At 43.7% G+C, this 25462-nt stretch overlaps 1 protein-coding gene across 4 annotated transcripts; it reads right to left on the bottom strand.

Annotated features, from left to right (window-relative positions):
* Window positions 1-848: 848 nt before the first annotated feature.
* LOC131289000 (cold shock domain-containing protein CG9705) lies at window positions 849-25084 on the bottom strand. 4 transcript variants are annotated; one of them, XM_058318208.1, is made up of 4 exons: window positions 24950-25084; window positions 24557-24848; window positions 1204-1326; window positions 849-1094 (listed from the first exon to the last, which is right to left on the bottom strand). In XM_058318208.1, the coding sequence occupies exons 2-4, from the start codon at window positions 24718-24720 to the stop codon at window positions 929-931; spliced, it is 453 nt and encodes a 150-aa protein (XP_058174191.1). In that variant the 5' UTR covers window positions 24721-24848; window positions 24950-25084; the 3' UTR covers window positions 849-928. The 4 variants fall into 4 exon arrangements, with proteins under 4 accessions (XP_058174191.1, XP_058174198.1, XP_058174183.1 ...); XM_058318215.1 differs by having other exon boundaries at window positions 24921-25078; XM_058318200.1 differs by having other exon boundaries at window positions 24943-25078.
* Between the last annotated feature and the right edge of the window lie 378 nt (window positions 25085-25462).

Genomic DNA, 25462 nt, shown 5'->3' with positions numbered 1-25462 from the left:
TTAAGTTCTTTCCTTCCGCCCGGGACGACAAAAGCATCGTTTCATTATCCTTCCTTATCTATTGCGCGCAACCTCTTCCTAATGGTGGCACCATTTTCTACCATTTAGTGCGGACTTTCTTTCATTATTCGTGTTGTTGTTTTAAGCAGCTGTAGCAGCAGCAGCACGTGCTTGCCGCTCGCTGTCTGACTGAAGCGCATCCTCTAGTTTTCGCTTCGATCAACACAAATGGCAGCCGGTGTGACGACACTACGTCTTGCATTAAATCACCAACGCTCCGCCGGCGAAAGGGGGCTCTGGTAATTCCCTGTGTTTTATTAAGCTTTACCAAACATTCTCATTACGCTTCTTCGCAGTTTTCATCGATCCTCGCTTTCTTCTCCCGTTGGTCTGTCTGTGGTGTGCTTGTCCGGTTGCAATAAATTTACCGCTACTAGAACGATCGAACGGAAACGCATGTAATAATCTAACCATCCCCGAAAGGGACGACCGACGAGAAGCAATATGATTCAGAAATATTGTTTGCGTTTGTATCAACAGAGCAATAGTTATAATTACACGGGAAAATAAACATAACCTTTCTCCTACCTCCATCGGTTCCGTTCGCCAACACTATCTAGCATTGCAAAATACTGAACCCGTGTCGACGGGTTTTAAGTGAAGTTCGTGTTTTTCGTTTCGTTTCCCAAATGCCCAACCCACTACTTTACCAGCGCATATACTTTTTGTCTGCTCCGACACCGACTCCGATTCCGACTCCGTTGGCTTCCTACGCAAAATCGAACGATATATCGGGCCACCGGCGTGAATCATGCTTCCCACCCTTCACCACATGCTGCTGCTGCTGCTGGTGCTGCTGTTGCTGCTGAGCGTGATGATGTTGGTGGAGGTGATGCTGATCCGGTTCCGGCTCACCGGTCCACCGATCCTAATGCAGCTCGTGCCCTATGCTCGTCTCCCAGCGGGAGTGCTTCTCCGGCGTCAGGTGCGTGATCTGCACGTGGATGGCCTGCACCTTCTCGTACTTGGGCGGGATCGAGCAGAGCCGATAGCTGACCTCATCGCCCGGCAGTGGCACATACTCTCCCTCGATGCTGGGAATGCGCGAAGAGGCGAAGGAAGAGAGAATATACAGTTTTGGTAAAATAAATAATGCACCAGCGCAGGAGCTGGACAAACGAAACGGAAAGTGGCCACACTTACTCGGAGATGTGTACGAAAATGTCGTCCCCGCCGGCGTTCGGGGTAATGAAACCGTGCCCTTTGCTTCTGCTGAACGACTTCACCTTACCCTCCTCGATCGGGTTCCGCATGGCACGATCGGATCTAATGTTGGCGACATGCAAAGAGAGAGGGAGAGAAAAAAAAGGACAAAAATTAAACTGTGAATAACACTTGACCCGTTCCCCCGGCCGTCCCAGGAGAACGTGTTCTCTGGCCCAACAGTCGGAGAAATGTAATGTCAACAGTCGACACTGTTCAATATTGATACAGGGAGATAACACAATATTTGCGTTCAGTGCTGGAAGCGAAAAGTGTCTGCATGATGACGGCTTTTTTTTTTTTTGTTAAGTGCAGAATAAAAAGGCTCTTACGTTCACGTCCTTCACGTGTCGTTTTCCCTCGTCGTTGGGGTGAAAAAACACACACACTCGGGAAGGTACTACACTTCGGTCGGATAAAACATCCATTCCCTTCCGAACGAATGAGCTCGAATGTCGACACTTCGATAAGTTACGCCTTTTTTTTTGTGCCTAACTTCCTAAGCTCCCTACATCCCAAAATGCACTTCTCCCGAAAGTTTTCCCACAGCAATGCATCCACCCGCGTTCGGTGCCGTGATTTGATTTGATTTCGAACCATGCCGGAAGGAAATGTGCATCAAGTACGGCTTTCAGCGCCGTGTATCGAAACTTTGTTCCGAACGCCCCAGAGAGCTTGATGCTGGGTAGATGTGGAAACATAGTGGGAAAAACCTTGACTTCTGCTCAACAAATTGACGGGGAACCGTACGGACCACGACGACGATGGTTCGAATCAAAGTTTTCCCGCTCATGGTGTTCGGGTTCGTGTTAGTATGCTTTCGATTTTCCCTCCGCGGTATCGGCTTGGAAAACGTGTGGCTCCCAAAAGGTAGAAAGAGGGGTACGCTCTGGTGTCTTTACTATCTTATCGGGCGTGTAATGTTGCCGCACACAAACCGAGTATTGGCATGATGCAATATTAATATTTCATCCAATCATCGGCGGAGCACCGTCGCTCCCGGTGGAATGCACTGGGGAAAAATGGGACGCAATTGAATCTCAATCTCAGTCCGCTCGTTAAAGGTACCTGAAAATGTTAATATTTTAAAGGAAAAATACCGTTTCGATATGGTTCCATTTGAGAACACACCATGCTCGAAATCGTTATTTCGAATGCCGTGAATACCATCCTGCCATTGTAAGGTAAGCAAACTAAGCAATTGCTTGGGGTCCCGATCTTGCAACGACCCCGTCCTTTTGGCCCACTTTTTTTAATTTTAATAATGGAATTATTTCTTTTATTTTGCAACTAAGTTGCTTGTTTTAACAAATGCGTGATTAGTTTGTGAATTTTTGTTTAAATGAAAGTAAACAAAGAATGTGAAATTATGCGAATTATTCAACTTATCCGAATTGTTGTTTTGATACAGAAAAGGTGCCGTTTTTTTGGGGTAAAAATATATGATTGATGCACTAACAAGAATTAAAGAGTTCCGTTTAAGGATTTTATTAAAGAGGAGAAATATTCTCAGAATAGTTGAAGGATAATGGACATGGATTAGCAAAAGTAATGTCCTGCACCTTTTCAAATGTAGTAATTTTCCTTAACATTTTTTTTTACTTTTTTTCTTTTTAAACATTTCAAGATTGTGTAATTTTGAATTGACTAAAAAAATACTGAATTAAAAAATAAAAACATAAAGTACTATGCAATATGTTTCGAAGAAAACGATAAAAGCGGAACACGATATTCTGTTAAAATTATTGATGGTTTCGCCTGAAATAAGGTTTTGAAAACCAGGTTTTTGGCAACGAAAACGTTGCGAATGAAAAACATTGAGGAAAATTTTAATTTCATGTTAATTTGACTCCTTAAAAATGTGTAGTTTACTCCAAATTAAAATGTTTAAAATTTTGAAATAAATAATTGAATGGTGAAAGCATTGCATGTTTTCAAGATCTCTAGAACGCTTAATCCGCATCTGACCCTTCAAGTAGTCACAAGAGGTAAAACACTCCTCAGAACGGAAAAAGATAGCAGCTTAACTGACATCCACCCGAAGCACGTTCCAGCAAAGAACGTAAAAACAGACTAATCAAATTCGAAAACTAAATCACACCTAAAGACTAAGCTAATTAATCAAACGCCTGATACCGTAATAAACGATGGATCCAAGGACGAATGAAGAATGAAAGTCATCCAAACCAAAATCTGATCAGATTACACTCGCTGCAAAAGCACTCCTCGGTCTTGATGAGGGAATGTTAAATAGCTTTCAGCAGAAAAAAAAGACTTTATGTCCGTGTCCTTCCTTCTTCGCTTCGTGAAGATGATGAAAAGCTAATGAAGTAACTGCACACCGCGGTATTATGTTCTATGGCTTGGCGTAAAGAAGATAAAAATTGAAACCCCATTTATTTTCGCCCCTAAAGTTGGGATTTTTGGGGGAACTAACAAGCAATTTGGAAGTGGGCTACCATCGGTTTCCCAGGATGCTGATTTACTGTATTGCGTAAGATTGTTTACAAGGAGGTTGTTACAAGGAAGATAAACAAAAATATTCAAATCCCGGGAAGCTGTACCTAGATACCAGGAAAAAATAATTTTCAGATTTACACACCTTACAGCGTGTTATAATGCGGCAAGCAATTCCCTTTATCATCCTGCTGTGCCTTCAACAACCGGCCTCGTGACAAACGGACTACGTGACGGAAGTTGTCGGGTTGATTGGTTGGCAAAACGTTCTACTTTCCAGCGACAAGAATGGGACCTGTCACGACCCACAAATTAACGTCTAACTTTTCCACGGTCCGGTGAGGGGATAGGGTTTCCCACTAAATTTGGCCCACACATCCTTCTTCCTCCGGGGACACGTGGTGATCGATGCGCTGACGTGCGACGGTATCGCTTTTTTTCGGAGAAAAGATGTCACCACCCGTTTTGTTTCGGGACTCGTTTCCTTTTAGTGTAATGGTAAGTAAATTATAGTAACTCCCACATACGACGCCTGGACGTATCCATCGGATCATTGGATGACACTCTACGGTGGGGTTGAATGGACATCCTTCGTGACGACCGATAGATATCGTGTGCGTTGCTTCAGCCGGATAAATATGTCCTTTCCCCGAAGGAGGAAAGTTGGTTATACGCTTTCCGCATGCCTACGAAGAAAAAAGGCTCCATCCGAGGACGAACGATAACTCACAAACATCATCAACCGAACCGGTGAGACAAATGTTTAACACGTGCCCGTAAAACCAACGGCGAAGATATTTACGATAAAACCATACACCCACCATCAACAATTTCGTCTTTTTCTCCTTCTCTAATGTTCATCTCGTCGTCCTGCCAACAGGATAACAACACGGTTTTCGTATCACTTAAATACTCCTTTGCTATACTTTGCCGCCCGGCAAAAGGCGGAGCACGGTGCGGGATTAAATCATTATCCTCCATTTATCATAAACACGGCTTCGCTAATTCGATTATCTTCTTATCGTGCTTTCCATCGACACGATAATGTGACCAAACACATGGGTTACACGAGCGAGATTGATCGCAGTAATAACTTAATCACAACGCTTCCGCGGGACGTGATTGCGCTAATGTGACTCCCAGCAGTTTTAGTAGGAAGTAACTATTAAATTAGTTATGAGGAAAGATGTACCATAAAATAGAGCTACAATATCCGCTGCTCAAATAACGAATTGCAGAAAAATGAAATGAATTTAAACGTTCAAATATTTTCTTTAATTTAACCGAAATGAATTCAAGGAATCAATGCTTTTATAAATCAACATCATTTTTTTTAATGACAAAAATACGATTTAGTGTGTTTACAAACCGATGCCTTTCTCGCCGACTATCAAAGTTCATAGTTGAACACATGTTTAATGAAAATATGACTGCATCTGCATACTTACCAAGGTTTTTATATGCAGGTTGAAGCGCTGATTATAATCAACAGAACTATGTATGCCATGTATAAAAACAACGATTTTTGCACTGTTTATTTCTTAGCTGAGTGGTCAGCAAAATTACGTCAAAACCTGTCCGAACCGGTGATGTTTTTTGTTGAGTGTTTTTATTTCGCGTTCCTATTGATCTAAAGCTATCCAGCTCACAGGGTGATCATATTTTAGTTCACTTTTGCAGGGTGACTACTTTTTTTTGCGATCAACACGAAATTTTAATACATCAGTGGAAAAGGTGCGTTTTACCTCAGAGGTGTATATTACCCCAGCTAGCCCTAAATTAATTTAAGACCATTTAAATTTCAAAGGATTTATTAGAAGTATTGCCCTTCAGCAATAGGATTACTGTATTTCGGAAAAAAATGCTCTATGGCTTAAGCTTTAAATGCTATAAAATTTTCCCCGTGTTTGAAGTTTTAACCATTTACCTTAACTGGTTTAAGTCCGACCAAAGTATTTGCTTTAGCCTACCAAGGTAGAGAGCATAGCTCAACGGAAGGTGTTTTATCTGGCTTTGAATATTCCAGGTAATATTAACCAATCACAAATGAAAATCCTACCCCGTTTGATGCCCCTCTGATCGTTAGAATGGTTTAGATAATAAGAGAATACATTAGAGCATACGCAGGTAAGGAGAATGTCATCTGAAATGTTGACGCCGGAATTCTGGATGTCTAACGCGACAACACATCCCTTGCGTCACGACGAAAGATCGGAAAGCTCATGTATGATGTATGGCTAATCTACTTCCATATTCCGTGCTGTGCTCTCGTGAACTTTGCTTCCCGAGTTGTGACAAGTTGCCGGGCATTCCCCCACCGGGAGAGCAGCATCAGCATCACCCAACCGGAATGTGTTTATTTTTCCACCAGGCTAGGCAAAAGCGACATGCTTTCGACAAGCAAACATAACCACAGTTCGGCAGCCGGGGACGTGTTAACTGAGGCGTTACTATTTGGTTCCGGAGAGTCCCAGAAAAACACATGCATACACACTCAGAATCCTTTTTCCGAGAGTGCGAATGCTGCGCTGGCCGTTAATGAGCACCAAACAAAGTGAAATCTGACACTAGCTTGCAGTAGTACGAATGACTTTTTGCCAAGCGAGTGAAATTAAATTCAAATTGTGCAACATTTCCTGGTTTCACATTTCCCAGCCCTTTCGCTAGAAGTGGAAATAGTTTTGTTGCAATCCTTTGGATGCAATCACCATCACCAAGTTTTCTATTGCGATGGAATCTTGTTTCCATGGCTATGACATTCCGAACGAAGCTGAACTCAAAGGAAGCTGTCGTCAAAAATGCTGAACAAGTGGAAAGGCATCCTTCAAAGCTTTCCACACAGGTCCTTTGAAACACCTCAAACGAGGGCTCTTTTCTTTTGTTTTTGTTCCTTCCTCCTTATATTCAGTTTCCCATCAACTAAAAAAAAGGATAGTATAACGTTTTTTTGATTTTCTTTACCTTCCCCACAATGTGGATCGAATTTTGGTCCGCCTCGACTACCGCAAACTGCTTGTCCTTCATCCAAACACCCTCAGACCCATTTTACACAGCGACAAGGTGGTGAGAACAATTTCTTAACCATAAAGCCGAATATTTGCTCCAAACACTTCCGACCTGTTTTTTTTTTTTCTTTCAAGACAGAATACAAAGTCGCATCCTTTCCTCCGGCGAGAATTAAAAGATCATCAAAACTCAATCATTTTATGGAAATGTGTCGAATAGGAAATATCGAACGGGGGTACCCGAGAAGAGTTTGAGAAAAGTTTAATTACCGAGAAGACGGACGAAAGAGAAAGTAAAGACTCAAGAATAAAAAAACGGACATTTCTTTAACCGGATCTACTACATCCTGTTCTTGGTGTTTCTCCAACCGGCGTTTACAACAGGTTGCTTTGAAAGGATGCGAAACATATTTGTCGTGTTTCGGAAAAAACACGTCCAAGTGGAATTCATTCCTTGCCCCATTCAAGTCCTTCCCGGGGCCGATTATGAAACGAACGCCGACATCAAGGAAAGGTTGATTCCAACCGGTGCGCATCTACTCCAAGGCGAACGATCTTTGGACGTACGAGAAATATTTGCACAACTATAACCTCCACGAACAAATTTATCGATCTCCTTCCACTCTATTGAGCAAAATTATGCTGCCCGGTTGAACGTGTGGTGGACTGCGCGCCTCGTCTCCGGTTCGCCATTGATCTTCGTCTCCCGTGGCGCTGTCTGGCGCTTCAGATGGAACGATATGCTTTGACACTAAACCAACAGCTCCATCTCCAGTCCATTGCCTCTGCTCTGTGCTCTCCCGACCCGGCTAAGTGCGGAATATTCTTAAGTGCATCCAACGTTTTGCGTTTTGCTGCATCGGAAGGGCGCCTCATCCCCCTCCATCCATTCATCTATCCTTGCCATCGGTCAAGTGTGAACACGAAGCGCTCAAATTCCCATGAGCAGCAGAGGCCGGAGTCCGGAACACACGAGGAGCTAGGACGATGAATCATGAATAATAAAACTGCAGTACGACTTCTCGGACGCTATGGAGCAGCAGGAGCAACGCGGCAACAACCAACCAAGCCGCCGGGTTTAATGCTAAAGTGACAGAAAACCGGGACCGAGCCCGTGCCGAGGGGGTCCCAAAAGGCACTGGGGCGCTGCTGCTGCAGTGATGGCAGACACTTTTTGCGCAAGCCTATCCCAGGCCGTTCCCCAGGCGAAGGTTTGTTAAGCAATTTGGAAAATAGAAAAACTAGCTGCTCTCTCTTTGTGACATGGGACGGAAGGGGTGGAGTACAGGCACGCATACAAAATGGCATTATTTGTGAGCCCCCCCTCTGGTGGCTCCCAACGGGAAGGGGGTTAGGAAAAATTGATAGCAAGTAAGTTAGTCGGAAAAAGCTAATTAACACTCCATTTTTGCCGCCTTCCCTTTTTTGCCACAAAACAACCCTTCGGGGGCACAAACCATCCTTCGGTGGAACTCACGTGCTGAAGCTGATGGCCGTAAATTCATTATCCTTTTGGGGGAGCGGAAAAGATGCAAAAGGGTTCCGCCTGAATTGAACATGCAAATTTATGCGTGTTTATTAGCACACCGCCTAATACGCGCCCGGAATGTTAAAAGCTATTGAAAGGCGCAGTATGGAAAAGTGTGTCCCAAAACGAAGTTGACGAAGCTACCGACGAAGCTGCTGACGCGGGGAATATATTCATCTGCTCTTTGGTTTTCAAATTTGGCAAAAGGGTTTTATTTTGCTTATGAATAATGTGGATTAATCCAGAGTTGAATTTTTAACAGTTATATCTTTTAGATGCAGAAAAGCCGGTTAGAACCGATTCTTATAATTCTAACAAGGGTGAAATAATATTAACCAAAAGGATTTCTTTGGAGTGATAGGCTCAGGAAAAAAATCTTTAATCAAGGAATTACACATCTTTTGGATTCACCACAACAGCTCACTATTTAACACACATTCACCACTCAATCGAAAAGGCAATCGCTTTCATCTTCAGTACTTCCGATTTTGCTAGCTACACGTCCAATATGTGGTCATACATCACAAAATGTCTAGAAAAGGAACCAATTATGAAGGAGTAATTATATACCAAATAATACAATGTACAAATGTGAATAAAAACTACAGATAACAAAAGCTGTAAACAAGGTGGTAAGAATATTTATGAGAAGATGACCTTTACGAAAATATAATTTAAAGCTCTTTTTTCATTTAGAATCCTTAGAATAAATTTCCCTTGAGACTTGAAAGGACAATTAAGCTAGAACAAATATTCGAACATATTTATACGTAACGGAAAATTCAAACCACAAAATGAAAAATCCACGGTATTGAACGAACGCTAAGCCTGCACCCATCTTCTTAAATAGGTCGCCTATCTTCTTAATGCTTTGGACAGAGTCACCAAACGGCGCTTGTATTATCTTAAAAGCTCCGGCGATCGTTTTAATAGGTTGCATGGATTCACTAAAAATCGTGGAGATCGCGCTAAAATATGGTAAAATTATATTGTTGTGAGGATTTCCCACATAATGCATACTTGCATTATGTAAACATACTTTTCAAACTAACGGCCAAAACTATGGCGAAACAGAAAATAGCTTTGTACCGATCACTTTTTCTCTCGATCTTAGTAGTTATGTATATTACTTAAAAAAATTACAAATTATCAAAACAAAATTCGAACAACAAGCTAACAAAAGAGGTCTGGTTTATCGGGTTAAATTTTGGCTCCTCTTAGTGAAGGTTACAGAGCTCAAAGGACAACCTCACGAGTAGCTCCGATGGGTGAGATGGAACCTAATACAAATTGGAGTTATTTCTTGTACATTAGATTTTCTTTATGTTACCCCGCTTCCCGCTAGCTGCTACTGTTGCTGGTGTGACACAAGATGATAAGAATCCTCGAGATGTGCCGTAGGTCATCTTGGAGGAAAACAAATTTCCACCGTGCCCAAAACAGTCTTCCACCAAATCCAGATCGGAAATGCCGTGTACCAAACGGACGCGAAAGATAAGACTCACTCACTGGGATCCGGGAGGAGATGGAGGAGCTGTTTCGAAAAGGGAACAACAAAAGCTTCATCAAAAACTCCCCGGTTGCCCCGAACGACCCGAAAAGGGCAATATTTGTGACCTGAAAACTGACGTCGGCGGACGGAGGCCCGCGGCCAGGGGCTGAAGGTTTTCTTTTATGTGAGTTTAAGGACATACCGTCTAAGGGCTCGAAGCAACACACACCACAGCAAGGGGGAGTGCCGGAGTGGATGTCCTCGAGGCAAATGATTTCTATCATATTTGCCGCCCCTTGTTTCTAGCTCGATTCTACTACGGCTTTCGGTCGCTTTCATCCGTTAACAATGTTTCGCTCCATTTTTACGTCCGTCTGTACTCGGAAGATACCACCAACATTGTCCTACGACTTCAGGCGACCAAAGAGCCGGTACTTCTCTGATGGGTAAATAAATGCGTAGGTGTCTACGGACCGAGTCTTCGGCCTCGCCATCCTGGTTCATGGATTTGGTTCATCATCCTTCACTCTAAGTACCTTAATGCCATCGTCCCGGCAGAACCGATACGGTTGGCTTATCCGGCGAAGCAGCTGATGAATTTTTAATATTTCACCTGCCTCTTGCACGCGGCAACAGAAGAGAGAAAAAGAAGTACACGCCCGGCGTTCCACCTAAGCGCAGCGATTTGATGGAGATGTATTATACATTCAAAAATCTCCCCAAAGCTGAACTATAAGACCGGTAGGCAAAGCCAACCAAAGCCAGGACGACCTCGTCAAGATGTAGCCAATGCGTCCGAGGGAAGTAAAACGAAAAAGTTGAAAGGATATTTCCATTCTATCGACGGGGAAAACATTCGAAACCGTAGCCATAATATGCCTCGATTCGATTAGCTTGCTTGTTTCGGGGAATGTTTCCCGGGAAATCCCGAGGAGAGGAGGGATTGGTGGTTACCAACTTCGTATAAATAACACCTTAATCGGATTTCGAACGACACTAATTGAAATGGGAAAATGATGGATAGATTTTTCTGCGTAAACAGCCACGTCTGGAACACGTCGACCTTGAGGTTTGCTCATGTTTGCAGCTTTTACCCCAGGTCTTCTCCAACCGATGTTTATACAACGTGTTCTATTTTCCTGCCTCGGTTTCTTTTTTCCTTCGCTTAGTGCACATTTTTTGAAAACAACCTTGAAGAATGCGGTGAGTTAAAGGAAGCATGGTTTCAGTTCGATTTTGTTGCACATTAGGGTTTCAAAAATTGATCGACTTTGAAAATTTAATAATTCTCATTTTTCGAAGTTTGGAGAAGAACATACGTTCGAAAAGAAATGATACCCAATCCAATGTCCCATCATTTGCCCGGTCTAATATCCACTGCGTATCCTGCCAACCGAAACCGGAAATCGAACGAAAGGGCATAGACATAACCTTAAACTCCCGCGCGAGGTATAAAACTCCCCCTCCCCAACGAAAGCCTTAAGAGAAACGCGTGAAACTGTTATACACCCCTGCCGGTGGCTATCGGTTATTGTGATCCGCGCGAAGACCATCTAACCTTGGCGAAGGCCACCAATGGACAGGGTGGGTGGTGATGGGTGGGATCTAACGAAAAACGTAACCAATCGAAAACCAATCGTTACGGACAGAAATAGATTCAAACGCTCCAAGGATTGGGGTGGCTCCGTACTGCATCGGCACTTCGCCTGAGTGACATTTTAGACATGGTTTTAAATCGGTGAAAAATACATAAACATCACATTTACTTAAGACAGTCTTAAGTAGTAAAATAGATTAGCAGCAAATATTGATTTCAAATTGATTATAATTCGTATCCATTAGTTTCGGAATGAATTCTACTTTAAATAAAGCTCCGGCGTCTTCTGCATATTCAGTGTAAGGTTTACAAAATGTATAGTTTATTAAACAAACAGCACCGGTACGTGCCTGCCGTCCAGTAGCTTGGGATAAAGTCGGACAAATTTATACCGCTTTAAACTTCAAATAAACACTTCGTCACCGGTGACACTTTACGACAACTCGGTAACTCAGGCCGACGAAGGGATGGTGGAAAATCCTTTTTTCTCACATCGTATACGTATCTCACACTCCAACCGCCTCCCCCACTTTACTTTCAGTCGTATCAACACATGACGGAAAGCCCATCTTGAGAGCAGAATATGTCCAACACATGCGGGGGATCAGAATATGAAGCAGCACAGCTGGGATTGAAGGATATCCCTCGAATCTGGCTGTGGGCGGAATGTCGAACGCAAGCGGATGTAGGAAAAGTGGTGGATTATTCTTAGCAAGAAGCGACCGTTCGGATTTACTCGTCAGTAGCCGATGGGGAGGGCAATCCAAAAAAGGCTCCAATAATCCACTCCTTATGTGATCATTGGTTGTGGCACCCTTCAACGATCGGGACTGGTTCACGTATTATGATGTGTGAGATGACAAACATAATTGAACAACAGAAGTAGTAAAGTAAACGAATTTGTTTTTTATAATAAAAAAAAACGATACTTGTTAGATAACGAAGGGCAGTTAAAACATTAATTCTTCTAAAGAGATGAATAGTTCATAAAAAAATAAGCAAATGAACTACTTTAAAAAAAACACACACCAAAGTTCACATCATTTAAAAAAATTTGAAGTAAAAAGAAACATTTCCATGATGTACTTAATAAAATAATAAAAAGAAAAAAAACCAACATTTTCCCTTCCTAATTTAAACCATACATCCAAAACAACTCACCATTTACGCCATACCTTTGTTCTTCATGTCAAGACAGTTATTTCTTGTGTTGGGGGGAAAGGTGTTTTGGCCAGCACGAAACTTAATTATACAATTCAATGGACATAATCAACGTTTTCGAAACAAATATAACCTTTTCCCGAACGTCACCCAAGTTGATTTATTGTCGACTACGATATTGTAAATCTTTGCTTGCGTAGATACCTTTTCCAAGAAACTGATTTTGTTATCTTCGCCCCCCTTTTCCATGCGAGAAAAAAAGAAACATAAACCTTGAAGTTCAATAAAACTGTCCCATCCAATTCAATCATATTGTGTCCCCGTCGGGGTCCGTTGCGAGTGGATGAAAAGCGTTTTCCCGATCACCCGGTCCACTATCTTCTCCGGGCTGGCCTCGGCGTCGATACGTAGCCGTCAGTCAAAACACACTAAACAGAGAGGCATCACGAGCAAGTGGGAAAGTCAAACCATAAGAGAAACACCAAATAACTAAACCCATCTCGCCCTGGTTCGCTCGCGTCCTCTGGAAAATTTCGCTGCCCACGCGACCGATTTGATGATGGGAAATAAATCGTTTCCATCAAATTGCGACCGCTTTGGCGTCACTTTGCGTCATCGAAAAGGTATCTATACACCCCAGCTCCCTTTTTCCGAACGCTCGGGAAATGAGTAGAAAGTGGACGGACACAAACAGATAGCCGCAACTCTCAAAATAAAAAAAAAAACGGAGAATAAGATTCGCTTCCGGTTCGAGTGTTTTGACAATCACGGGAAGCACTTGAAGTGTTTTTCGCGTCTAACCCATTTTCCTGATTGGAAGAAATTTAGCAAAAGAAAAAAAAACACTCCAACACACCACCATCGAAACAGCAAAGAAAAAAGATACTATTTTCCCTCAACCTACGATGTAAATCTCTACGGAAAGCTCCATATCTCGGTGCGGAAAATAAGAAATAATCATCCATCTCACCAAACGACCCGGCGGAGTGGCAAAGAAAAGGACAAACAAAATGTGCGAATGCGAAAAGTTTTCGCCGCTGTTTTTAGCATTATTTTCCTGCCAATTCATGCACTTTTAATCACAGTTTTCTTCTCGGCACAAAAATGTCTCAAGCCAGCCAACCCGCCGGAAAATGCTGGAAGAAAGCTTGTCTAAGAGCGTTTCTGCCTGCTGACTCGAATTCGGGATTGTGTCTTCTACTCTTGGCTTTTCCTTTCGAGAGGCTAAACGCGATCAAACCGACAAAACCGGCGAAGAATCTTAATGCCCTACTTAAAATGAAGAAGTCCTCGACGTGAAGCATCATGTTTGCGGATCAGCTTGTGCTTTCTTCTTATCGTAAATGGATGGCATTCTCATCCATCGGACCCCGTTTTCCCTCCCTGCAGGTTTGTACATTTTCACGGTCCCTCGGTTTTGCAGCAGCAACAACATTGTCGCTCCCCCCCCGCGCGAACCGCTGCTACTTTTGCAGTCAAGCTTTGCCAAACAACACAAACCACCTTTAACAACGGGGGAAATTGCGGGAAGTAAGCTGATGCGACTATTTTTAGTTCCCCGCCGACTGGGTTGCGGTTTGAATTTCCCGGTCCATCAACAGGCCCATCATCGAACCCATTATCGTGCCGGGCGCGCCGAACGCGGTGGCGATTAAAATGGTACCTTTGCGGTTAGCCCGGAGCGACGGTTTACGGTTTAGCGATCGATTTTTGCACCCCACCCTTCCCGCCTTGGCCGGATTCGGGAGGGGGGGAGGGCGTATCCGATTTGAGGTCGGTCTTTGTCGCCGAGATTCATCCCGCCGGTCTACGGTCCTCGGGACATTGTTTATCCAATGAGTTGGAGCCCGCTTCCGTGATTAGCATGGAGGTGGTGATGGCGATGGTGCTGGTATGCGGTTGATTGGCCGATGTTGACTTTGTGTTCGCCCGGGGAACGGCGGTGTAATCCGGTCCGGCAATGAGAAACCGCTCCGGTACAGTAAGCGTAGTTTTCCGAAATAACAGTTTACCGCTTCAAAGTATACTTTATCCTAAAATGTAATCAGAATACTTAAGATAATTACCTTTTTAGGTATCAATTAAACCAAGATTGAACTTTGAAGAAGCTGCAAGAAAACGAGAGTGTCAATGGCCATTACCGTAGTTAATAGATTGTAGCATACTTGTTCACTCAGCAAAAATTTACAATTCAAATATCCTGACGTAAATCGAATCATATTCAAATAAAATAAACGTATGCTGGAGGATCTATGCATAGTAATTCAGATCAAGATTCATGAATCTAAGTAAATCTTAATCTTCCATTCCGATTAGAGTTAGGTAGTTGAGATTCCGATTCATAAATGTGAATGAATCTTTACTTCGATTTCGAGATTCACTAATCTTAGAGATCATGAATCCCAAAGATACATGAATCTTTGAATAACAGGTTTATAACAACAGAACAATTATAGTTAAGTCTCCTCTTTTTATTTGGTCGCTTGATCCATGCATCATCAATGTTTTGACATTCTAATTCTCAATGATTCATGAATCAATCGGAATGAATCCTGAACGAAAGATTCATACGGATTAATCTCATCAAAAGATTCGTAAGGCACAACATGATTCAATTCAGATATATGAAACTTAGTCTTGAAACGAGGGATTTATACATATTTTGACAACTAATAAAGATTTGTTAAAGATTCATGAATCTGTGAATAATATTTAGCGGAAGTTAAAAGATTTAGAAAATTTAAGGTTTAAAAATATGAAGCGATCCTCGTTTAACAAAGTCTGACAGATTCATGAATTAGTTCAAACGAATTCCGAATAAAAGATCTATATGAATGCATCTCGTGGAAAGATTTATAAGCCACTAGAGAACTTGATTTTAAGGTCAGTTTGCCCAAAATTGAACTAAAACAATATGGTATCAAAATCAATTAAAAATTTATCATAAATATTTTATTTCAAGAAATTTCCGATAACACATTTTCGTAAAAAACGGTGCGCGTTATAATCTGTAAAACAAACGGTAACTTTGAACTTTTCAAAATTCTTTTTTTAAATCCAATCACCGGTGGTACAAAACAATAAGTCCACTTGTGGCAACGTATTTGCAAACATATTTCGGGTAATGGTAGAAGCTCATTAATAACAATCTACAACAATGTAGGTCGTGCCGGGTATGCATAATTAATCAACTCGTTGTAACATAAAACTTAACGGGGCCGGAGCAAAACGTGACGTGCAAAATGGGAAAGGAAACGTCCCACCAGCCCCACCACCACCACCCCCACAACGATGTTTTTGCAGCTCCCTCCCCCACCTTGAGAGAATAATAATACACTTTTGTTCGATGGGAAAATTTATATATATATATCTAAGCAGTACCTTATTTCGAAATGTATGGAGAGCAAGGAACGGAGGCCACCGTAAGCGCAAACCCCAATATCAGCGGGTTCTCGAAAAACAGCATGTTTTTCCGTCAGAGGAAACGCGTTCACTCCTCCTCCTGCTCCTCCTTCATCCGGTACCGACCCATAAATCAATTGATCTCGTCGTCCTGTCCCTGGCGTAAACTTATCGACATCGGGGTGGTAAATCTGGCAGAAAGATATCCTTCAAGACCGCAACCCCCATCCCCCCAAGCGGGTCCAACAACACCGGGAGACTTTCCCCGCAAGTCGCAAAAGTCTTTTGTCAGCAGCGCGTTCAATAGAAAACATATTGGCAGACGGGATCGGTTTCGATATCGGAAGCCGAAAATGGACTCCGGTGTAGACTATCTTCCCATTCGAAAGGATAAACATAGGGGTTTGTCGACCGGCAGCGATACATCACAAAGGAGTAATTATTTTAAAATAATACACAATTTGTTTGACCGACAATGACGTGAGAATTCAACTTCCTCAGGCCAAGTCTTTTTTCAAAGCGATTTTCGAAACTAAACCTATTTCTGTTCCACTGCTAACTGCGGAGACGCTACAAATAGAACCAAGCCACAGGAATAAAAGGAATAGTACCGGCTCCTTCCGTCCTGGCTGATTTGTTACCAAGACTAACCATCACTTCTTGTCCAACTGCACACTACGCCAATCCATCCGGATGATCGTAAAGAACATTCACCCTTAGCTTCGAGGAGGGTTGCCTTTGCGGTCTTCGGGTGAACATTGGGAGCATGATGACGTGGGCAGAAAACGTTGATGTGCACACGGTAGGTGGCCTCTGGACCACAAATGGTCTTTTTTTAGGGGTAGCTTTCGAGTCTATTTCTTCGACCAAAAAAAAACAGTACGTGCATGTGTTGACGAGCCGTGACCACCACCTTACCTTGGGCCGGCGGCTGCCATCAGTTTTTCCTCCCTCACAAAACATGGCGCGAACGGGGAAACATAATCATTCGCACACATACACACACAGTGAGTCGGAGACCGTCCGTAGACGGTGGCGCTGAACCGGAATCCGGAAGTTCGTGCTCGAGCAGGCCAAAGTCCTTGCGCGATTGCGGATGTGGCTGCGGTTAGCTCGGGACGGAACAAATCCGCACGCAACCTACACTCTTTTCTTCCTTCCGATGGTTGCCGATGCGTGAGTGTGTATCGTCGTCGCTGCCTATTATCTGTCACTCAGGCAAAAGTTTCCGGATTAGTGCTCGAAACCTGTCCATGGGACGTGAAAAATGTGCAGCTAATGATATTTATTCTACTTTGCGTGGCTTGAAATAGGGATCCTTCCAGGAAAACAAAGGCTCATCATACGAGGGTGAGGGTAGATGTAGGATTCACTAGCTTTAAAAGGACGACTGAGACCGGACGAGCTAGCCAAAGGTCAGGGGTCGACAAACTAATTTCGATATGATCCGAATTTCCAATCCGGGGTTGGGTCATCGCAGAACCGAAAAGTGAGTGACCCGTCTTCATCTAGAGTCGTAAAAGTGATATTTACTTGTACCTCATTGTATTTAATTTGTTTTTGTCAATATTTTATATATCTTCCAAAAAATGTCAAGGACTAATTTGTTCGATTTGTAATCAAATCATTAAAACCAGTTTCAGTTATACAAGTCCAGCTTGTCGACCACTGGCCAGAATCGAGCACTCGCCTGAAGTAAACCCGACATAACAAATGGGACCAGGAAACCAGCTAGACAATGCTTTGCGCATCATGCATATGCATGGCCCGGTGCCGCTGCAGCACTGCCTTCGGGAAAAAGGATGGTTCGCGACAGGAACGAAAGTTCCATTTTCAAAAACTAGAAAGCAATGGTGGTTACGAAAATAAAGCTTACGCCTCCGTGACCATGGACTTGGCGCAAGTTGATCGTTGAAGTTGTACCTCTTCTGTACTAATACAATTTTTCCCTGTTCTAATACGATCATTTGTTCTACTAATTGCTCCTTCTGATGGGATTTCCCAATCGTTGTCCTTGTAGATTAATTATTTCACACACGTTTGCCGTACCACGATATTCAAGACAAATGTTGAAATTTATGACGTCGTTTCGCGTCGATGGCAAGGAGTACATCCTAAACTCTCCTTCAAAAGTACCAATTTCTGCTCCTCTTTTTCGCAAAGGTCCTGATTATCTGTGATCTAAAAATAGAAAGAATAGTTTTAGTAGAAGGTGCATTCGTGTTCCATGGAATGGCCGGCGGGTCCTTCCAAAGATCCACTTGTAGCCTCGTTGAAAGCGAACAACTGAAAAAGAACAAACCTTTGACGCTGAACGAACGCTGATCCGAAGTTCAATGGGATTTTCAGCGACCACAAGAAATTGAACTAAGGGAAACTTACAGGTGGCTCGTCAAAAACAAAAACCAGACAGGAAATACACATTTCCCGGAGGGCATTACTTCACCATCTTTTTTAGTCTTCCAGTGCTCCGTTATCCAGAGCAGATGGGGGAGACATTCGAAGGGTTTGCGGTCGAAAAACGGCCACCCTCCGAATGCCCAAAGCGGCACATTGTTGCTGGGTGGTGTCATTTGCATTTTTTGGGCTGCCGGAAAAACTGGCCCCGTGGAGTAGGAGGGTTGAACAAGTATACACACACACCCATAATTTAGGTTTTCCTTGGCTGTGACACACCAACCGCCACTTGTACGGTGTTGAATCGGTTGTCAAAGGGCACACAACAACAACAAATAGCATGAGCATGGAATGTCCTTCTTTGTTCCCGCCAGGATCTCGGGGAAAAAGCGGCATCGAAAAGTGTTGCGTCAGCTTCCCCATTTTTTGTGACACCCCTGTTAAATGTGATTTAATTCCGTACGTGACACGCCCCTCCGGGCGAACGGTCACGTTGGACATTTTTATCATTAAAAACAGTGTGTAATTCCAGCGTCGTAATAATCTGGACAGGCAATAACGAGCCCCCCCCCCGGGGTGGGTTTTCTTTTTTCTTTTCCCAAATCCAATCAGTGCACATTGTTTGGCATGGGGTTTTTTCTCCATTATTGATTAATCCTGTACAGCGAAGGCGTAAACGGGCAATCACACGCGTTTCGTAACTTAAGCTTTCATAAATTGTGCATGTTCTCTTTGCGCAAAGCGACAGTTAGAATGACAACACACAAAAAAACACGCATAAATTACCATACAATTCTGCGTGTTCCGATGCCTTTGAAAGTGTTCGGTAAAGTAACAAACCGGAACGCAACCCAACCTCCATGCTCCTCCACGGTCAAAGGATTCGTGGAGGAATAATTTCAAACCTCAATAAATTTCAATTGGAAAAGACACGTGTCAAAGTTGGTAGTTCCGTGTGAAACATTTTCCATTAGCATTTGGTCTGCCGTATTGGGTGTTGTAGATGGCATTTTCCTTTCCTTGCTTCGCACGATTTTTCCCCCGAACCATTCCCCGTCGTATCACGGATTCGCTGCCGGAGTGGCATTTCCATACCATCGGAAAGGATATTTGTCTCCGGTGTCATAAACTGTTTGCGGAAACGATGTGATCATGTGTCCGCAATTGCGCACGCCGACCCGACGGCGGGGACACCAATAGTGATGTGGTCGCAATTATGATTGCCAACGAACCTACAACAAACCCCCCCTGAAGTGGATGGGCTAATAAACCCCATCCTTCCGTTTTTGCCTTTCATCGATAGTGTGTGGAAGAGGAGTCTGTTAACTTCACCAAGCATTATCGAGAACACTCAGTCGGGTGGCCAAGGGGCGAAAAAGGGTGGACGAAAATTAGCTACAAATATGTACGACCCAAACAAATGGAGCGGGTCAGTTTTACAGACGGCAGACTCAGAGTCAGGGTGCGCTATCGAGTCCCAAATGTGTTCCCCAACCTACCATGGGTTCCACTATTAGTTGCGTTGGATGTTCGGCACGTTTAATGTCACCAACCCCCAGCAAACCAATGAGTGGCCGCCCTCTGGCAGTGCGAAACAGTGTCATTTTATTAAACTGTCCGCCTCCGAGTTGACGTTCCCTTTTTTGCCCCTGGGGGCAGGGGGGGGGGCATGTTTCGCTCCCGGAAGCCAATTGGATTATCGTGCCGTTTGTTGTCACCCAATGTTCGATTTCCTGTTTGTCCCCCGGGGTGGTCATTTTCCTGGGAACATGAAACTTCGGAAGCAGGTGTTATTTGGGCGAATGTTTATTCCGATCGATTGGAAAATCGAAATAGAACCCTGACTCAATTAGATAACACAAGGCAATCAGCGAGATGGTTTGCGAACCAAGGGAAAGACACGGCGGTTGTGTCGTTTGTTTAATTGAGAAGTAACATTGGAAATGAAGCACCAAATTAATGTAAATTCTACGTGCGGATCTAAAATGAAATGAAGTTGTTTTTCGGAGTTTTGTTTTTCTAATCAACGATGAGTTTGGATAAGAACAAGTTTTAAACTTCTCAACACAAAAGTAATCTTTTTTTTTTTGATTCCATAACGAGCACAAGTATAAGAGATAAAAGAATTTGTTTATCTGACTCTGTGCATCGTTTTAAAATCTAACAATAAGCGTATTGGAAAAGCATGACTATTCTTACATCACAACCATAATCTTCGTCTTCGACATTTGACCCACTTCGCGGTGTGTGACTCCATGGACTTATAAATACACAAAAATTCTCTGTGCGGTGGAAAAAGGTGGTACCGGCACCCGCAGAGCCGGTTAAAAAATTTCTTTTCGCTTACACAACAACACCAGGCACCGCAGTTCCAAGATGTGTGTGCAGTAGTGTTGTGTTTTGAATTGCGTAAGGAAAAATTCTTCTCCTACTAACTAGCCGCCGGCCGAGACACTTGAAGAAAAGCGGCAAAAAAAAATGGAGAAAACAGATAAACAGTGCCATCGAGTCGCTTCCGTTTTGCTGCCTCCTTCGACGATGACGATGATGATGATGGTGCGTACGTTGCAAGAAGAAAAAAAAAGCATAGGCGTAACACAAACAAACGGTCGCTTTCTTGAACTTATCGGCGCGCTCGTTCCACGTCGATCTTGTGCGGTCGATCGTTTCGACAAGCCGAGCAGACCTAAGGAGACAAGTTCATCGTACCGTCCGTGGAAGAAAATGACGCCAGAAAAGGTGGGAAAACCAGTATTTCGGGTACGGCCAGCAGAGAACGGTAGAGGTATGAAGATGAAGAAAAGCACACGAACTGAACGAACAAGAAGCCACTCCAAGATGAGCCGGTCCGGGAACCTGTTCCGATGCTTCCGAAGCAGACACGATTCATCTGCAGCAATGCATCTTTCGATTTATAGTCGTAATAACGGTGTTTCACTGCAGGAAAATAAAACTAAAAGTAAAGTGAGCTGGACCGGTATAAAGAGGGCGAAAAAAGAACTGCGGGAAACTGCCAAAACTTTTCAGCGAAATTATTGACCTTATTATGCCTGAGGTAATAAGGTGGAAGAAAACATCTCATCATGGGTAGGCAAAAGGAGGAAAACGGGGGACTCCTGCTGCTGCTGCCAACGAGCATCGATAATCAATAACTAACGCTATTTAGATAGATACAAAGGCAGGGCGAAAAATTGGGTCAACGTCTATTTATTGCCATTTGATGATTTACCGACCCGGTCGGATGTGCAATCCCAACCCATGTGCGAAAGAAATCTCACCCCCAGTTGCCAACCGTTGCAATGGCGAATGCATCGGATGGCAAAGGTTTCCGTGCGTCCAAACACCATCATATGGCCCCAAGTTGGTTCGGAATTGTGGAAAAATGGGTTAGCGAAAAGAAAAGCTCCGAAATCAAAAACTCGTAAATTGAGTTCGTCTCGCCGGTCGAGGAGTGTGTATGCAATTGCAATTAGCACTTCCGCTTTTTGCCAGGGACCGGATTGCGCCGCCGTACGGTTTTTTGGTTCGACCCCATTTTGTGCTTCAAAACTGAACTGATTTTCCGCTCGCTTTGAAGCTCCGTACCGGTCGCCGCTCTACATTATTATCATAACCTTCTCCCATCGGCATCATCACCATCCTCACAGTCAACAACACCATCACCTCATAAAACTAGTTCCAAAGTCATTGTTTTTACCTCCACTTTTTACTCGAGGCGACTTTTCCCCCTAAAAGCAGACACTTTCCAGCCGGAAAACAGCTTTCCAGTGGGGTGGATGATTCCATCGTGAGAAAAATTACTCCTCGTTGCAGTTCGATCGTTTTGGGAAGTAGATTTTTAACCGGTTGAAGTTCCGCCCGATGGAAATGAAAGCGGTACCAACTAGCTGTGCCGACACTTTCTCAATTTCAAATGCCAAAAAGTTCAACGAACATTTTGCTGCTGCCAATAGAAGTTTTTGGAAAAAATACTAGATCAAAATTCATAATCTACCAAAGGTTTCAAGTAACAACACCTTGGCAAAGTGGAGGAATAATTATTACTTCATAACGCAAACGGCCAACCTTGAGCGCTACCGTGCCAGTTACAAGTTGATATCAGTTGCATAACGTTATCTAGTTGGAGGAAAACGCAATAAAATAAAACTCCGGTTTCAACCGGAACATGATTGTTCCGCGATAAATATTAATGTAAATCAACCGGCATGGATACTGATGAAACATTCAATCACGGACGCTTTAATTGATTCATCCGCATGATGGACCGGTTCATGCAAAAACCTTCGTATGGAGTGATTTTAAGCCAAAGAACAAACACAAACGGACAGAAAAACCACATTGCATGGTAGATTGCGAGCATATTTCCAACGCTAATTATTGATTACACGTAAATATCACGTGTCAATTCTGCGGCACTCAAACGCGTAGTGTAACTTTTATATGTCAGGCGCGAAGGCTACAGTTGCCCGCGGACGTTGTTCTAGGGCTTACAATTGACCACGAACACAAACGGACAGGACAGGAAACGGAAGGTCACATTTTGGTTGGATGGAAGGCAAGAGGCACGTAATTGAAACAAATTAATAAATTGTTCACACCACTAAAAGGCTAGACAGACAGTGCTCCGGGCAGTGACAGAAGGACCTGGTGCTACCTTTTATCCCCCCGGGGCGGCCACACGATGCGCAAAAGATACTTTGAGGCTAATTGGTTTGGACAGTAGTGGAAGGGAAGAAAAGTACGGAATAGCTTCCAATTAGCACCTCACGCTGGTGGTGGGGCCTGACTGCTACCAAGATGCTCTCCAGGAGAGAACATATTTTTCTGTTCCACCGCAGAGGAAGAAGGAGGATGCCCTAACTTACGCAATAGAAGACAGGCGGCTGGAGCTGGGTCTCTAGTCGGACCGAGAATAAAGCCACGGTACTTTCTGTGGGGCAGAATTATTGTCGGGTAGAAGCCAACAATTAACAGCCCAAAGAAAGGTTATAATAAACCATGGATGATGGCGCTCTTCATACTGGAACTAGAAACAGCTGATCGAGTACATCCCCTTTAAGCATTTTATCATGGGAATATCAAACGGGCTGCCAGAATGGAACGCATATTCCCAGCGCATTAAAGTGCCATATTACGACGGTCCTAATGACTGATGGGGAGGGATGATCCCATGAAGCCCATGTTCCCGGCCATTCCGGAAGCGGGTGTACCAAATTGAGTTATATGTCCTTCCGTGGGTGGATCGTAGGCACAGGACTCGCGGAGGTCGTGATTAATAAATCGTTTTCCCCCATTTACAAGCCATCGCGTCCAGCCCACGCGGGAAAAGAATGGAGCAGGGGAGTGTCTGGGCAAAGATTTTCCGGGGGAGTAATTGATTTGCCTACGTCATTATTGAAACCCCCTGCGGATGAAACACTTCTGGGATATCCTTCCTCCGCCAGTGCATGAGATATTTCGAGGTTTGGGTATAGAAGAAGCGACCACGTTCGCTCGTTTTGCGTTGAGTCATCTAGATTTAGTATTGTCCGTGGATTAAAAAAAAACCCGCGTGGAAACGTGCGCCATGGTTAATCACATAAGAACAGTAACAACGGATGGTAGGAAGAACCTGTGGCCTATGAAATCAGACAAGCCGGCGAATTCCGCCGGTTCGTTCCGGTTTCCGGGCACGTATGGGACATCAATTTTCCCTACTGCTAACCTCCCTTTGGTCCACACGAAGGACGTGTTCGTTCCTTGTAAGCAAAGCTGATTGTCATTCGATTCCGGTTTTATCAGTTGCTTGTTATCACGTCGTTATACACAACATGTCTACTCCCGGGTCAGATAAAGACTGCCACTGTCATGTCAACAAGGCGTTCAATGCTGATGTCCTCCCTCGAAAAGCGAGAAATAGTGCGTTAATCTTAACCGCCTCATCCGTCCCTTATGCGTTGCAGAAGTTATTATCAAAAATATAAAAACAACCTTCCGAGATGGAATGGGAACGAAAAAACAAAGAATTCATCGACTCACACTGCCGCGGCTGGAGCACATTTTAGACGCCGTCATTCGCGGACCCATATCTTCATCGTTATCGACGCAGACTTCTGTCTGACCTTCGTCGACCCCGACCATACGGATTTCGGTGCGTCGCACGTTCGGCGCCATGTTTTCACCTTCCCTCCAAAAACACAGAAAAAATGCAGCTGAATCCAGGTAGGGAAAACCAGCTGTATATTTGATAACGGAAACCAAGAAGGATTACTTACGTGGAAGCGGTCCTCGTGCGGCGCGTTATGATCGGCGAGGGCAGCTGCAGATGCGACGGGCTGGAGGGAATGCTGGACAGTGGAGGCCCGGCCGGCGTCTTTGTAGGCGTAATGATACCGGTCGCCGGTTTGTCGTCCGCCGTAATCTGGATGCTGCTGGACATGTCGCTTCCTGTTCTGGTATGCGCTTCACTTGGCAAAGATGCAGCTGCGTGTAGTGCTACTTGAACGGATCTCCGATTGATTGAACCACTATACACGACGGCCCGAGACGGGAAAGCGCACTGGACGACTAAAATCGATTTTAATTTGTTAATTGTAAACAATCGACCGCTACCGATACACTCGGAACTATCCGACGCACAGAACACTAGATCGCGACTCACTTTTTACCTCGCTCTTGAAACCGTTAGCTAAGCAACCCGCTGGCTACAAAAGCACGCGTCGAATCACAAAAGGTGTATTTTAAAAAACATTCACCAGAAACCACACAGCGGTTGAATCTTTCGTTTACTTGGCGCAAGACGCCGTTGGACGCTAGAAAAGCTTTGGAGTGGACTACACAATAAGCACGCACGTACAACCGTCTACCGTGAAGTGTTTCAATAAACTAAATCGTTCTTTCGACGAGAATAAACGAAGCACGTCGTGAGTCAAAGTGCTTAAGATTCCGATACAGGTTGCAGTAAATTCATCCAGAAGTGAATTGGGATTTGAATAACCAAAAAGAACTAAATGAAATAGTAAATAAAGTAGTTTGGAATAGGAAGAAGCATTTATGGTTAATTTTGAACAAATAGTTCATGGGAAAATTCTACGTCGAACTAGTTTATTTTGCGTCTGCAAAAGTGGCCGAAATCGATCAATTTACTGGACGGTCGAATTTTCGATGAAACTGATATTCAA

Source organism: Anopheles ziemanni, chromosome 2, assembly GCF_943734765.1.
Source record: "Anopheles ziemanni chromosome 2, idAnoZiCoDA_A2_x.2, whole genome shotgun sequence".
In the NCBI taxonomy this organism is placed as follows: domain Eukaryota; kingdom Metazoa; phylum Arthropoda; class Insecta; order Diptera; family Culicidae; genus Anopheles; species Anopheles ziemanni.
Note: the sequence above shows the minus strand (reverse complement) of the source record. Positions and strands in the feature narration are given on the sequence as shown.